A 15912-nucleotide genomic window follows, 5' to 3' on the forward strand; every position below is an offset into this window, starting at 1 on the left:
TTTGACCCTGACCATATTAAGAAAAATAAAATATATACAAAACCACTTTACATTCCCTTTTGATAACTTCTAATAATTTATTAATAATGTTTTGCACTACTAAATAAATATCTTCTACATAATAATATAAATATTTTTTTTAAATTTTAACTTTTATTAATTTATGTAATAAAAACAATAAAAAAAGTATTTTAAAATGTCATTTTTTTTTTTGGCCCTGACCATATTAAGAAAAATAAAATATATCCAAAACCACTTTACATTCCCTTTGATAACTTCTAAGAAATTATTATTAATTTCCTGCACTACTAAATAAATATCTACTACCTTATAATATAAATACTATTTTTTTTTAATTGTAACTTTTATTAATTTATGTAATAAAAACAATAAGAAAAATATTTTAATATGTTATTGTTTTTGCCCTGACCATATTAAGAAAAATAAAATATATACAAAACCACTTTACACCCCCTTTGATAACTTCTAAGAAATGTTTGCGCTTCTCTCTATAAATCCTCAAACCTAAAGCTACAAGCATTTAGTGACTATATTTTACTGCTACAAATTAATTTCAATAAATGTCTTATTCAACATATAAATATCTACTACTTAATACTATTTTTGTAGTTTTTATTTACATTTTTATTCTAATCTTAACTTCTAAGAAATTATTATTAATGTCCTGTACTACTAAATAAATATCTACTACCTAATAATATAAATATCATTTTTTAAACCCTCAAACCTAAAGCTACAAGCATTTAGTGACTATATTTTACTGATACAAATGAATTTAAATAAATATCTCATTCAACATATAAATATCTACTACTTAATACTATTTTTTTAGTTTTTTTTTAAATTTTTCTTAATGGATTTTTTTAAATTAATTTATGGTATTACGTTGCACCTATTTATAAGTAGTTTGGCACATTTGTTGAAAGTACTTGAATTACTTTGCATTTTTCCCCAAAATACTCTTAAACAACTAAGAAGTTACAAAACAACAAAGTCTCCAATGCAAGATTCAGTTTAATTTTATTATTTCAAATCTCGGAACATAGATGTATTAAAGTACAATTACACATAAAACATATCCACAAGCATAATAAAATGTCCCTTCTAAGTGTATGAATATATGTCATTTGTATTTTTTTTTTTTCTATCAACAGCAAAAGTCATATTATACATTTCTGACAGTGTAAAATACTATTTGTGAACAATGAATCACATTTTTTTTTTTCTTGGCTAAACAACATTTTTTTATTTTTTTTTCTCTTTTGAAGAGGCAGTGGCAAGAAATGTAGGAATGTTTGAGCTAAATATAATATACTTTTAGCTACAGGTATTGCAGTCTATTGTGTCTCAGCCTTGTCTGTTATTGCTTAGCTTTTCAGCAATCTTCTGCAACTCCAGGTCCATAATTGCCAGGTTCTCCAATTCTTTCTCCTGGAAGGTAACAAGAACACTGTTATTAAATCAAAACATTTTAGCTTTTTGTTCTTTTATAAAAAATAAAAAAAAAAGTTACAAAAAATAAAAACTTAAGTTGGGGGCCATTGCTTGTTTTTTTTTTTGCAGAGGCTATTCTTATTTTTTTTTATTTTTTTTTAAAAGCTTTCAGTCCCCCCCCCCCCCCCCCCCCACCAACCATTCAAGCTCCAGCAGCCCTCTGGGATAATGTCATCGACATATCCCAGGAGGCTACGGGAGCCCATATCCACTCCAGCCCCGGAAGGATTTACCCCCTTCCTGACCAGAGCACTTTTTTGCGATTCGGCACTGCGTCGCTTTAACTGAAAATTGCGCGGTTGTGCGACGTGGTACACAAACAAAATTGATGTCCTTTTTTTCCCCCAAATAGAGATTTCTTTTGGTGGCATTTGATCACCTCTGCGGTTTTTATTTTTTGCGCTATAAACAAAAAAAAAAAGAACGATCATTTTGAAAAAAAAAAGCAATATTTTTTACTTTTTGCTATAATAAATATCCCCAAAAAAGAGATAAAAAAAAACGAATTTCTTTCTCAGTTTAGGTCGATATGTATTCTTCTACATATTTTTGGTGAAAAAAAAAAAATCGCAATAAGCGTATATTATCTGTGATTTTTATGGTGACTGCGACATTATGGCGGACACATCGGACACTCTTGATACTATTTTGGGACCATTGTCATTTATACAGCGATCAGTGCTATAAAAATGCACTGATTACTGTGTAAATGACACTGGCAGGGAAAGGGGTTAAACACTAGGGGCGATCAAGGTGTTAAGTGAGTCCTAGGGAGTGTTTCTAACTGTAGAGGGGATTGTCTTACTAGAACATGACAGAGATCACTGCTTCCGATGACAGGGAGCAGTAGATCTCTGTCATGTTGCTTGGCAGAACAGGAAAATGCCTTGTTTACAACGAGGCATCGCCCCGTTCACGATCGTGGGCCCCCGGCGGACATCAACTCCGCTGGACCCGCGGGCACGCTCACGGAGTACGCAGTGCGTGCGTGCGCCCGCCCACAATGCCGCAATTTAAAGGGGACATACCTGTATGCCCATTTGCCCAGCCATGCTATTGTGCCGAGGTATATCGTCGTGCGCTGGTCGGCAAGGGGTTAAAAGAATGTCCACAGGGCAGTGTCACACATTTGATTGGGACCAGGGTGCCTGACCAAGATGGCCATGTGGGACACCAACTGTCACACATGAACAGCGGATTGCTGCAGGACAAGGCGGGATCTGCTGGACCAAGGAGTATGTTTTTTTTAAAGAGAACCCCCCCATTTGTATGGCGCCCCCCAGAGTCAATACTTTGTAGAACTCCTTTCTCTGCAATTACAGCTGCAAGTCTTTTTGGGGATGTCTCTAACATCTTTGCACATCTAGAGAGGGAAATTTTTGCCCATTCTTCTTTGAAAAATATCTCAAGTTCTGTCAGATTGGATGGAGAGCGTCTGTGAACAGAAATGTTCAAGTTTTGCCACAGATTCTCAATTGGATTTAGGTCTGGACTGTGACTGGGCCATTCTAACACATGAATATGCTTTGATCTAAACCATTCCATTGTAGCTCTGGCTGTATGTTTAGGGTCGTTGTCCTGCTGGAAGGTGAACCTCCGCCCCAGTCTCAAGTCTTTTGCAGACTCTGAAGGTTTTTCCAACTGAGTTCCGCTAAAACTGTCGTGCGTACACGCGATCACACTAAAGTCGCATCATTAAGAACGCAGTGATGTACAAAACGTACGACGGGACTAGAAAAAGGAAGTTCAGTAGCCAGTAGCTTCCGTCTCATACTTGCTTCAGAGCATGTGTAGTTTTTGGTCCGTCGAAACAGCGTACAGACGAGCGGTTTTCCCCATAGGAATTGGTTGCGTCGGAAATATTTAGAACATGTTCTATTTCTAGGTCCGTCAGAATTTTTCGGAAAAAAAAGTATGATGAGGCATACACACGATCGGAATATACGATGAAAAGCTTCCGTCTGACTTTTTCTGTTGGACAATCCGCTCATGTGTATGCGGCACAAGAGGTTTTCTACTAAAGCCGCGTACACACGGGCGGACTGTCTGGCCAACTTAGTCCGTCGAAACACATTTCAGCGGACAGTCCGCTCGTGTGTGGGCTTCAGCGGACTTTTTCAGCGTGCAGTCTGGCGGACTAAATATTTCGGAATTTCCGTAATATTGTCCGTCCAACTTTGGTTTCAGCGGACAATCCGCTCGTCAGTAGGCTAGTTCGACGGACTAAGAATGGCGCATGCTCAGAAAGGATTTACACGGCGAAAGGTTGCATTGCTGTGTATTGGACTTCCTATTTCTAGTCCCGTCGTACGTGCTGTACACGTCATCGCGCAAGCTTTCGACGGACTGTTTGTGCATCCGTGTGTGGTCAAATCCGTTCATTCGAAAGTATGACGGACTGTCCGTCGGATTGTCTGACGGACTAAGTAGGCCATACAGTCCGCCCGTGTGTACGCGGCTTAAGATTCCCATCAACGCGGCTCCATCCATCTTCCCATCAACTCTGACCAGCTTCCCTGTCCCTGCTGAAGAAAAGTATCCCCACAGCATGATGCTGCCACCACCATGTTTCACAGTGGTGATGGTGTGTTCAGGGTGATGTGCAGTGTTGGTTTTCCACCACACATAGCGCTTTGCTTTTAGGCCAAAAAGTTCAATTTTGGTCTCATTAGACCAGAGCACCTTCTTCCACATGTTTGCTGTGTCCCCCACATGACTTCTCGAAAACTGCACACGGGACTTCTTATGGCTTTCTTTTAACAATGACTTTCTTCTTGCCACTCTTCCATAAAGGGCAGATTTGTGGAGAGCACGACTAATAGTTGTCCTGTGGACAGATTCTCCCCCCTGAGCTGTGGATCTCTGCAGCTCCTCCAGAGTTACCATGGACCTCTTGGCTGCTTCTCTGATAAATACTCTCCTTGCCCGGCCGGTCAGTTTAGGTGGACGGCCATGTCTTGGAAGGTTTTCCGATGATGGATTGAACAGTGCTCTGTGAGATGTTCAAAGCTTGGGATAGTTTTTTTTTTATACCTTAACGCTGATTTTAATTTCTCCACATCTTTATCCCTGACAAGTCTGGTGTTTTCCTTGGTCTTCATGTTGCTGTTTGTTCACTAAGGTTCTCTAACAAACCTCTGAGGGCTTCACAGAACAACTGAGATTAAATTACACACAGGTGGACTCTATTTACTTATTATGTGGCTGAAGGCAATTGGTTCTACTAGATTTTAGTTAGGGGGTATCGGAGTAAAGGGGGCAGAATACAAATGCACACCACACTTTTCACATATTTGTAAAAAAAAAAAATTGAAAACAATTTCTATTTTTGCTTCTACTTTACAGTTATGTTCTACTTTGTGTTGGTCTATCAAAAGTACTTTCTCTGGTCCTCTAGACCTAAAGAAGCATTTAACTCCTATAGTGTGGGGGAGGCCCCACTGAAAGGCAAGAGCTTTTTCCCGTTCCCAGAGTTCGGCTTTAAAGTGGTTGTATAGTCGATTTAGGTACTTTTACCTACAGGAAAGCCTATAATAAGGCTTGCCTGTAGGTGAAAAAAATATCTCCTAAACCGTACGTATTCCCCTCGCAATGCGCCGCTGACTGCAGCGGCGCATGTGTACAGTGGATTCTCGGCTGGAAGTCCGGCCGACTCCGGACCCTGCCCGGAAGAAATCTCCCGTGCGCATGCGCGGGAGTGACGATATCGCGGCTCCGGCCACTCACAGCGCCGGAGCCGCGATACCCGGAAGAAACGCAGAGGGAACATGTCAGCTCCCTCGGCATGGATCGGGGCCAGATGTCGGGGCCTCATTCTAAGGTAAGTATTTCATAATGAGCTAGTATGCGGTGCATACTAGCTGATTATGCCTTTTCCTTTGCAGGTGAATTAAAAAATAATAATTCAGCGGGTATACAACCGATTTAAATCACCATAAAATGTGCAGGCTTACCTATGAAATATTTATTTCTGCCCCCTGATTTAGCTTCATTTGTTGTGTCGGGGATTGAATAAAGGTTTGGGAGCTGAAGGTCTGAAGTTACGTGAAATGTGACAGTAGGTGCTCCACTACCTACCTGAGTGTGCATAACAGAATCACACAACAGAAGATTGTAGTAGGAAAACAATCTCCATTTTTTTTTTTTTTTGCATTTGATGCTATTTTGAATCAGATGACTGGTAGGTCCCACCATGTGTTTAACCAGTTCCCTACAGCCATATACCCTGTTTCCCCCAAAATAAGACCTAGCGTGATTGTCGGTGATGGCTGCAATATAAGCCCTACCCCTCAAATAAGCCCTAGTTAAAGTCCTTGTAGGCCTTATTTTCAGGGTAGGGATTATTTTTGGGGAAGCAGGGTAGGGCTTATTTGGGGGGGTAGGGTTTATATTGCAGCCATCACTGACAATCACGCTAGGTCTTATTTTCGGGGAAACAGGGTAGTAAAATGACCGCGGAAAGGAACTGTTCCTCCCTCCAGTTGGGCGTCATATGACGTCCTCTGCTTCCCGGTATTGTGGAGAGGGAGCGCGCGCCGCATCGCTGGGGACCCGGTAGCAAGCTACTGGCTGAGGGGCACTCAAAGGAGGGAGGGACTAAGAGCAGCAAAGAGGGACCCCAGAAGAGGAGGATCCAGGCTGCTCTGTGAAAAAAACAACTGCACAGAGGAGGTAAGCATAACATGTTTGTTATTTTTCTTTAAAAAAAAAAAAAACAAGCCTTTACATTCACTTTAAGGTTAAACCGCTTCTCTTCCAGTCTCATCGAGTGGCCCTGTGTCCACTCCCTGAGACTGGAAAGTTTCATACTTACGCTGGGGTGACCGTTAAGATATTTGTATCTCCTCTCAAGCGTCTCTTCTCCAGGGAGAATAACTTTAGCACTTGTAGTCGTTCCTCATAATTGAGGTCCTCCAGTCACCATATGAATTGAATTGCCTTTCGGCAAGTTTTTACGGCAATGCGGCAATGAGTTGTTTGAGGTGTTTTGTGAGGCACGTGAACATCACTGGAAGACAACCAGAGATCGGAATGACCTTCATCAAGCTCAACCCCTGTGAGTTTCTCAACAGAAACATGATCTCATTTCCGCACCTACCCCTACTCGCCAGATTTGGCTCCTGTGGACTTCGTCCTCTTCCCGAAGGTAAAGATCCAGTTCAAAGGATACTGTTTTGACACCATTGCCAGGGCCGTTTTTAAGGCAGGGCAAAAGGGGCAGCTGCCCTGGGCCCTGTCATTGTTATGGGGCTCAAAGCAGCTGCCTCATACTTGCCAACTATCCTGGTTTAAATTCCCTCGTCTCTTGGGGTTTTAGTCCTGTGCTGTGTCCTGAAATCTCAATGTGAAGTGCTGCTACAAATGCTGCCCAGCTCTGCCCTACTGTTGTGTACAGATGACTCACCTGCAAACCCAGTGTTTACATGTAAATAACAGGCATTCATATGTAAATAGCAGCGGTCGGCAGCATTGATATGTATATCATGCCCCCCCGAGGTCATATCCACAGTAATCTCTAGCAACCAAATCAACAAGCAGAAATCATGTGCTGTAACCTCTAGGAACTAATCAGTGAGCCATAATGTGTACTGTAACCTCTAGGAACCAGTCAGTGAGCGGTAATGATACAATGTAACCTCTAGCAACCAGTCAGCGAGCGGTAGTAATACACTGTAACCTCTAGCAACCAGTCAGTGAGTGGTAATGATACACTGTAACCTCTAGCAACCAGTCAGTGAGCGGTAATGATGCACTGTAACCTCTAGAAACCAGTCGGTGAGTGGTAATGATACACTGTAACCTCTAGAAACCAGTCAGTGAGCGGTAATGATACACTGTAACCTCTGGCAACCAGTTAGTGAGCGGTAATGATACACTGTAACATCTGGCAACCAATGGCAATAGCTGACTGATCTGATTCAGTAAACTGATTTTGAGTCTAGCTGCTATTTATTGTATGTCTCAGAGCGGGTGGAGAGCAAAACTGCATGGGGGGGAGGGGGGCCCCAAGAACGGTTTTGCCCAGGGTCCAATCAATATTAAAGACGGCCCTGACCATTGCTGAGATCCAGTGTGGAGATCCCAGGAGGGGCTTGACACGCCTTTGAAAAGAAGACTTCCAGGACCCAGACGTGGCAGGAATGCTGGGAGCGCTGTACTGCTGTGCAAGGGGACTATTTTGAAAGTGATAGTGGGTTTGATTTAATAAAATTAGAGAGTGCAAAATCTGGTGAAGCTGTGCATGGCAGTCGATCAGCTTCTAATGTCAGCTTGTTCAATTAAAACGAGTTGTAAAGGCAGAAGTTTTTTTTTTTTTATCTTAATGCATTCTTTTCTATGTATAGCAGCACCCCTAATTACTTACTTGTATAGCAGCACCCCTAATTACTTACCTGAGCCCCATCTCTCTCCAGTGATGCCCACAAGACACTCCTCCTAATTGACTGAGACACATCAGCGGCGCCATTGGCTCCCACAGCTGTCAATCACAGTCAGGCATTCAAAGCTATTCCCCAGTTGATGTCCGCTAGTGACGAAACGCGTAGGGAGGAGCCTACGACAGCGACGTCATCACGTTTTTACTCTTAGGAGGTGGATGGGCGAACCACACAGGAAGTGAGCAGAAGTTTTTGAAGATGTTCCGTTTTTAACCAACAAACATTGTACCGCTTTCAAACAGCTTCTACCTTGTAAGTGCAAGTCTATTTGTTTTATTAAACCAATTTTATACAGTATTATGCTATGGGAGCCTTTCTTTTTATGTTTTCTGAGTACCATCAGCACCAGCTACAGTTCCAGGAGGCCTTTTAATGGTCTTGGGGAGACCTAATCATTCCCTATGTTTGGTGAGATCACCGATTAGTAATCATGGCGTTCTGGTAAGCAGATTATTTTCTCACCGAGTGCGGAGCTGGAAGCACTTATATGAAGGATTTCCTCACTGCAAAATATCACTCTTATTTGGATGGCGTTCACTGTTCAGTATATGGACTTTAATCCCAATGAGACTTTGCTTTAGTTTTCTTTTTTCAACCCACTTTTCTTCAATTACATTTTTGGGAATTTGCTTTAGTTTTCTTTTTTTACTTTACTTAACTTTTTTTCAATGAAATTTTGTATTACTGTTTTCATCACTTGTTTTATTGATCACTAAGTTTATCAGCACTGCATTTACTTTTTACACCAAAGTCAGTCAGCCAATCAAGGGGGGGGGGGGGGAGGGGGCGGTGCGTTGGGGGGGGGCTCCATGTCTGAATGGACACACAAAGCTGTGACTCGGCTCAAGTGCCCCCATAGGAAGCTGCTGGCTGAGGGGGCACTCGATAGGAGGGAGGGGCCAGGAGTAGCAAAGAGGGACCTGAGAAGAGGAGGATCGGGCCTGCTTTGTGCAAAACCACTACACAGAGGAGGTAAGTAGAACATGTTTATTTATTTATTTATTTGTTTTTTTAAACAAGACTTTAGTATCACTTTTCACAAAAAGTTGATCGGTTTTTAGGCAAAGCTGCACCAGATTTTGCACTCTCCAGCTTTAGTCAATCATCCCCAGTGTGTAAACGTAGATAAATACATTTCTTGTAAACAGAGTTAGTCTTAAAACTTATTGATACCACATCATAGGGATTCAATTTGTTGAAGGAAGTGAAGGAAATCTCCCCAATGAGACAAATGGCTAAAAAAAATTATGGCTTTAAAGCGGTTGTATACCCGCTGAATTTTTTATTTTTTTTGCTCACCTGCAAAGGAAAAGGCATAATGAGCTAGTATGCACCGCATACTAGCTCATTATGAAATACTTACCTTAGAACGAGGCCCCGACATCTGGCCCGATACACGCGGAGGGAGCTGACATGTTCCCTCCGCGTTTCTTATTGGTATGGCGGCTCCGGCGCTGTGAGTGGCCGGAGCCGCGATATCGTCACTCCCGCGCATTGCGCGCGCGAGATTTCTCTCCGGCAGGGTCCGGCGTCTGCCGGGGCTTCCAGCCGGGAATCCCCTGTGCGCATGCGCCGCTGCAGTCAGTGGCGCATTGCGAGGGGAATATCTCCTAAACCGTACAGGTTTAGGAGATTTTTTTTTTTTACCTACAGGTTAGCCTTATTATAGGCTTTCCTGTAGGTAAAAGTTCCCAATTTGACTATACAACCACTTTAACCGCTTGCCGACCGCCTCACGCCGATAAACGTCGGCAGAAGGGCACGTACAGGCAAACTAACGTACCTGTAGGTTGCCCTTTAAGAGGCGGCCAGCGGGCGCGCCTGTGGCAAGCTCCGAGAGTCGGGAGAGGAGAGGAAGAACAAGGAGATGCTAATGTAAACAAGCATCTCCCTGTTCTGCCTAGTGACTGTGTCACGCACCCGCATATGAAAACAGTGTTCAAACTACACATGTGAGGTATCGCCGCAATCGTTAAAGCGAGAGCAATCATTCTAGCACTAGCTCTCCTCTGTAGCTCAAAACATGTAACCTTTTGAAATTTTTAAACATCGCCTATGGAGATTTTTAAGGGTAAAGTCGTCATTCGACGAGCGGGCACAATTTTGAAGCGTGACATGTTGGGTATCAATTTACGCAGCGTAACATTATCTTTTACAATCTAAAAAAAAGCAGAGATCAGTGACGTGTCACACACAGCCCTTCCACCCCCACAGTTAGAATCACTCCCCAGGGCACACTTAGCCCCATACACTGCCACCTAGTGGTTAACCCCTTCACTGCCAGTGTCGTTTACACAGGAATCAGTGCATCTGTATAGCACTGATTGCTGTATAAATGACAATGGTCCCAAAAATGTGTCAAAAATTGTCCGATGTGTCCGCCATAATTTCGCAGTCACAATAATATCGCTGATCGTCACCATTACTAGTAAAAAACAATTCATTAATAAAATTAATAAAAATGCCATAAAACTATCCCCTATTTTGTAAACGCTATAACTTTTGCGCAAACCAATCAATAGACGGTTATTTTGATTTTATTTTTTTTTACCAAAAGAATACGTATCGGTCTAAGCATGTTTTTTTTATATATTTTTGGGGGATATTTATTATAGAGAAATGTAAAAAATAATGCGTTTTTTTTTTTTTTCAAAATTTTCGCTCTTTTTTTTGTTTATAGAACAAAAAATAAAAACCGCAGAGGTGATCAAATACCACCAAAAGAAAGCTCTATTTGTGGCAAAAAGAGGACGTCAATTATGTTTGGGAGCCATGTCGCACGACCGCACAATTGTCAGTTAAAGCGACGCAGCGCAGAATCGCAAAAAGTGCTCTGGTCAGGAATGGGGGGTAAATTCTTCCGGGGGTGAAGTGGTTAAACTTGCTTTGAAATAACAAGCCATTGAACATTTGTTTTCATTTAAAAACCTGTGCAACTCAACCTCTCTTGGGAGAGCACCGAAGGAAAATGAATTAAACTGAAACAATCAAGTCATTTAAATGATTGCTGTGGGGGACAGATCTAATATTGATAAAACATCATCACCCTCATCCTTATTTATCAACCTGTAGGAAGCGAAAACATCTTAATTGCTCTATATCAGTAATGATTTATAATATTGCATAGTCAGAGTACATAATATAATGTACGAATAGGACAACAGATTTGTATCTTTTTATCTGTTCATTTCATAGCGAAAAGAGAAGTAATTCACCCAACGCAAGTGGTTAGAAATCAGACTAATGTGGAAGAACTGGATCAAATAAACCCGAAGCCAAATAGAGCTACTGCACATCAAACAAATTATTTGTCTTATCGGAAAGATGAAAATGATTGCTAGCCGTGGGCAATAGCTTTTGTTCCGCTGCTTTGCTTAGAATTTCTTAAATTGGCCCCGTACCATTTTAACTTCGCTTTATTTTCTAGCAAGAAAACAGATCTGCAAACATGAGACAGGACCAAAATTTGAAGGTCCGACATACAGTATCTCACAAAAGTGAGTACACCCCTCACATTTTTTGTAAATATTTTATTCTATCTTTTCACGTGACAACACTGAAGAAATGACACTTTGCTACAATGTAAAGTAGTGAGTGTACAGCTTGTATAACAGTGTAAATTTGCTGTCCCCTCAAAATAACTCAACACACAGCCATTAATGTCTAAACTGCTGGCAACAAAAGTGAGTACACCCCTAAGCGAAAAAATGTCCAAATTGGGCCCAATTAGCCATTTTCCCTTCCCCGATGTCATGTGACTCGTTGGTGTTACAAGGTCTCAGGTGTGAATGGGGAGCAGGTGTGTTACATTTGGTGTTATCACTCTCACTCTCTCATACTGGTCACTGGAAGTTCAACATGGTACCTCACGGCAAAGAACTCTCTGAGGATCTGAAAAAAATAATTATTGCTCTACATAAAGACGGTCTAGGCCAGTGATGGAGAACCTTGGCACCCCCAGATGTTTTGGAACTACATTTCCCATGATGCTCAACTACACTGCATAGTGCATGAGCATCATGGGCAATCTAGTTCCAAAACATCTGGGGTTCCAAGGTTCGCCATCACTGGTCTAGGCCAGTGATGGCGAACCTTGGCACCCCAGATGTTTTGGAACTACATTTCCCATGATGCTCAACTACACTGCAAAGTGCATGAGCATCATGGGCAATCTAGTTCCAAAACATCTGCGGTTCCAAGGTTCGCCATCACTGGTCTACGCTATAAGAACTGAGCTGCAGCACGGTGGCCAAGACCATACAGCGGTTTAACTGGACAGGTTCCATTCATTTGGTGAAGTGGGGATTATGGTGTGGGATTGGTTTTCAGGGTTTGGGCCTGGCTCCTCGAACCGATGCTGCATCCACCTAGGTAAGTATGATTCCCAAAAATAAAACATTGCCATACTTCTCTTTATAGCTCTCCAGCGTACAGACTGTACTGCCATCTCACTTTTTTTAAAGCTTATTCATGAGGCAAACATGCATCAGTGGTTGCTGTGTGCATACAGATGCTTTTTCCATAAAGGAATGGAGGTTATGTTGAAGTGCCAGGAATCATCTGTCTATACTTTACTTATAAAACTGGTTGAGCATGTTTATAGCTGCAGGTTTCGCTTTTCTAACAACATAGTTATTGGTCTGTGAAATCTCACGTACCAAAAATGTATAAGTGACAGTTTACCTAATTGCATGAGCCTGGACAGAATGGTTGACGAAGGGTAGACCTGTGCAGTGCTGCTAGGCAGGGCCGTTTTTAAGGTAGGGCAAAAGGGGCAGCTGCCCTGGGCCCTGTCATTGTTGTGGGGCCCAAAGCAGCTGCCTCATACTTGCCAATTATCCTGGTTTAAATTCCCTCATCCCTCAAGGTTTTAGTCCTGTGCTGTGTCCCAATATCTCAGTATGAAGTGCTGATACTAATGCTGCCCAGCTCTGCACTATTGTTATGTACAGATGACTCACCTTTAGACCCTGTGTTTACATGTAAATTACCGGCATTCATATGTAAATAGGGGCAGCCAGCGGCATTGGTATGTATATAATGCCCCCCTGAGGTAATATCCACAGTAATCTCTAGCAACCAATCAACAAACAGAAATTATGTGCTGTAACCTCTAGCAACTAATCAGTGAACCATAATGTGTGCTGTAACCTCTAGCAACCAGTCAGTGAGCAGTAATGATACACTGTAAGCTCTGGCAACCAATTGCAATAGCTACCTGATCTGATTTAGTAAACTGATTTTGAGTCTACCTGCTATTTATTGTATGTCTCAGAGCAGGTGGAGAGCAAAACTGCATGGGGGGGGGGGCCCAAGACAGGTTTTGCCCAGGGTCCAATCAATATTAAAGATGGCCCTGCTGCTAGGGATTACTCTGAAGCCGCGTACACATGTAGCCGTCTGTCCGACGTACTTAGTCTGGCGGACTTCCCGCCAGACTGTCCGTCGGACTTTCCGAAGGGCTACTTGCCCACACACGGCACTTTTTCAGCGGACTAATACGGCGTACTAAGTCCGACCGTACTATCCGCCCTACTTTTGAAATGAACGGACTCACACGTGTCACGTGGTGACCCCGCCCCTTACGATGTCACAGTCCTGGAGGATGCTGGGACTGTCGCCATGTGACATCAACCCGTGTGACATCAACCCATGTGACATCAAACGAAGACCCCGCCCCTTGTCCCTATATAAGTCGCCGCGTGCCCGGTCCCCGTCATTGTGAGCGGAGGACTCGGCGAGGCAACATCTGAAGAAGAAGAAGAAGAAGAGAAGGACAGAAGAACAGAAGGCGGCGGCGGCGGCAGAAGACCGGGCCACCACCTGTAAAAGAGCTAGAAGAAGGCGCGGTGGCCCGGCAGAAGAACCGAAGAGGGGGACAAGACCCCCGAAGTCGGAAGAAGAGGCCGGCGGAGAGGAAGAAAGCCGGGCTCCTCCACTAGCAAAAGAGCTACAAGAAGATAGCGGAGGAGTCCGGCGAGACGACCCCCGAAGACGGAAGACCCCCGGAGCTGTGCAATAAACTATTTTAACCCTTGTGTGTTGTGTTTTTTTTTGTACTTTATTTTACAGGTGAATGGGTAGGGGTACATTGTACCCCATACTCATTCACATAGGGTGGGGGGCCGGTATCCGGGGGCCCCCTTATTAAAGGGGGCTCCCGGATTCTGATAACGGCCAGGGTTGTCGGGAAGAGGCCCTTGTCCTCATCAACATGGGGACAAGGTGCTTTGGTGTGGGGGGGCCGTGCGGCCCCCCCTTCCCCAAGGCACCCCCCATGTTGAGGGCACGCGGCCTGGTACGGCTCAGGAGAGGGGGCGCTCGCTCGTCCCCCCTTTCCTGGCTGGCCGGGTAGCGTGCTCGGACAAGGGTCTGATGTGGACCTGGGGGGACCCCCATGCCGATTTTTTTCGGCGTTGGGGTTCCCCTTTAAGTCCATACCAGGCGGCGGGGCCAGCGACGTATCCTTCGCGGGCCCCGGCTACCTGGAGACCCGCTCGAAATGAGCGGACTTTTCTCCGGGCGGGAAAAGTCCGTTCATTTCAAAAGTATGGCGGACTTGCATACACACGGCCGGATTGTCCGCCGAAATGCGAGTCCGGCGGGAAGATTGGAGTGTAAAACTACTTTCTAAGTCCGCCGCACTTTCGGGTCAAAAAAGTATGCCGGAGGCTACACACGGGGGGATTGTCCGGCGGACTTGAGTTTGCCGGACTTTTCCACCCGCTTGTTTGATCGTGTGTACGTGGCATGAGACATCAGATCACAATAAAAATGGCCTCTAGTGTATAAATAATTTGATGAATGTATATATGTATTATGCATGCATAGTTTGTTGTGCCTGGTTCACAGGCTGATAATTTAATGATTGTTAGTGTAGCGCCTGCTCCTGAAGAGCACGCGCTATGTGTTTTTGAAATTTAAAGTTACACCTAAACTGCAGTTTGGTTTGGGTATTATTATTCCAAATTTTGATCTCAGCATCAGTCTGACTGGACTATAGGGTGTTCGGCCTGGCCATAGGAGGCACTGTCTCCTCTGGTAGGCATGGAAACACAGTCTGGTTGGGTGCTTTGAGGTTACTTTCTCTCGGAACCAGCCCAGTGGGAGTGTCGCTCTTGCTGTGCCTTCTGGGAGGGGGTACTTAAGATGCGGATGTCACGTGGTTTGGGGTTTCCGGTCCAGAAGTATGTTCTGACTCCATGGTCCTGGTCCTCCTGACCAGCCCCCAGGACGCCTATGGCCTGGGGTTCGGATTCACCCGACTTTACGTCTCGGGGCTGGCTAGCCCGAGGCGAGGAAACGAAGGAAGGCATTCGGAAGTGGTCCGGTGCCGTCTCAAGTTGTGGAGAGGCCCAGCAACTTCATAGTTATCCAGGGGAGGACTCTTCGGAAGGAGGCCACGTGAGGGTTGGCTTCTTAGCAAGAGCCTGGTAAAGCTGAAGGACCTAAGTGAATCCAATATCGTGTGGTATCGCCGGACCGGCTGCAAGATACTGGTACCACACGAGTGTGCTACAAGTTTTCCAGTTTCCTTGTTCATGTTTTACAACAAAGTCTGTGGCAGAGACTTGTTCGTGACTCAAGCACTCTGTTGGCTGCTAGGCCTTGTGAGAGGGACTATCCAACTAGAGTGAACATCCAGCTGTGAATGGCTATTCTCTGGATTTATTCAAAGTAAGAAAGTTCTTTATACTGGCTTTAACACTAAGACCCCTTTCACACTGGGGCATTTTTCAGCCGTTTTTCATGCGCTTTAGCGTTAAAAAAAGCGCCTGAAAGAAGCCGCAACTGCAATCCCAATGTAAAAGCCCAAGTGCTTTCACACCGAGATCCCTTTCACACTGGGGCGTTTTTCATGCGCTTTGGCGTTAAAAAAAGCGCCTGAAAGAAGCTGCAACTGCAATCCCAATGTAAAAGCCGAGTGCTTTCACACCGAGGCGCTGCGCTGGCAGGGCGT

At 43.9% G+C, this 15912-nt stretch overlaps 1 protein-coding gene across 1 annotated transcript in view; it reads right to left on the reverse strand.

The window, feature by feature from the left end:
• Window positions 1-1024: 1024 nt before the first annotated feature.
• Window positions 1025-15912, reverse strand: part of CHGB (chromogranin B) — a 101298-nt gene continuing 86410 nt past the window's right edge. Inside the window, exon 5 of the mRNA XM_077485498.1 lies at window positions 1025-1452. Within this exon, the coding sequence (XP_077341624.1) occupies window positions 1369-1452 (84 nt within the window). The 3' untranslated portion in view covers window positions 1025-1368. The remainder of the gene's footprint in view (window positions 1453-15912) is intronic.

This window comes from Lithobates pipiens, unplaced genomic scaffold (assembly GCF_037356315.1).
Source record: "Lithobates pipiens isolate NorthernLeopardFrog02 unplaced genomic scaffold, aLitPip1_a1.2 Scaffold_18, whole genome shotgun sequence".
Classification (NCBI taxonomy): Eukaryota; Metazoa; Chordata; class Amphibia; order Anura; family Ranidae; genus Lithobates; species Lithobates pipiens.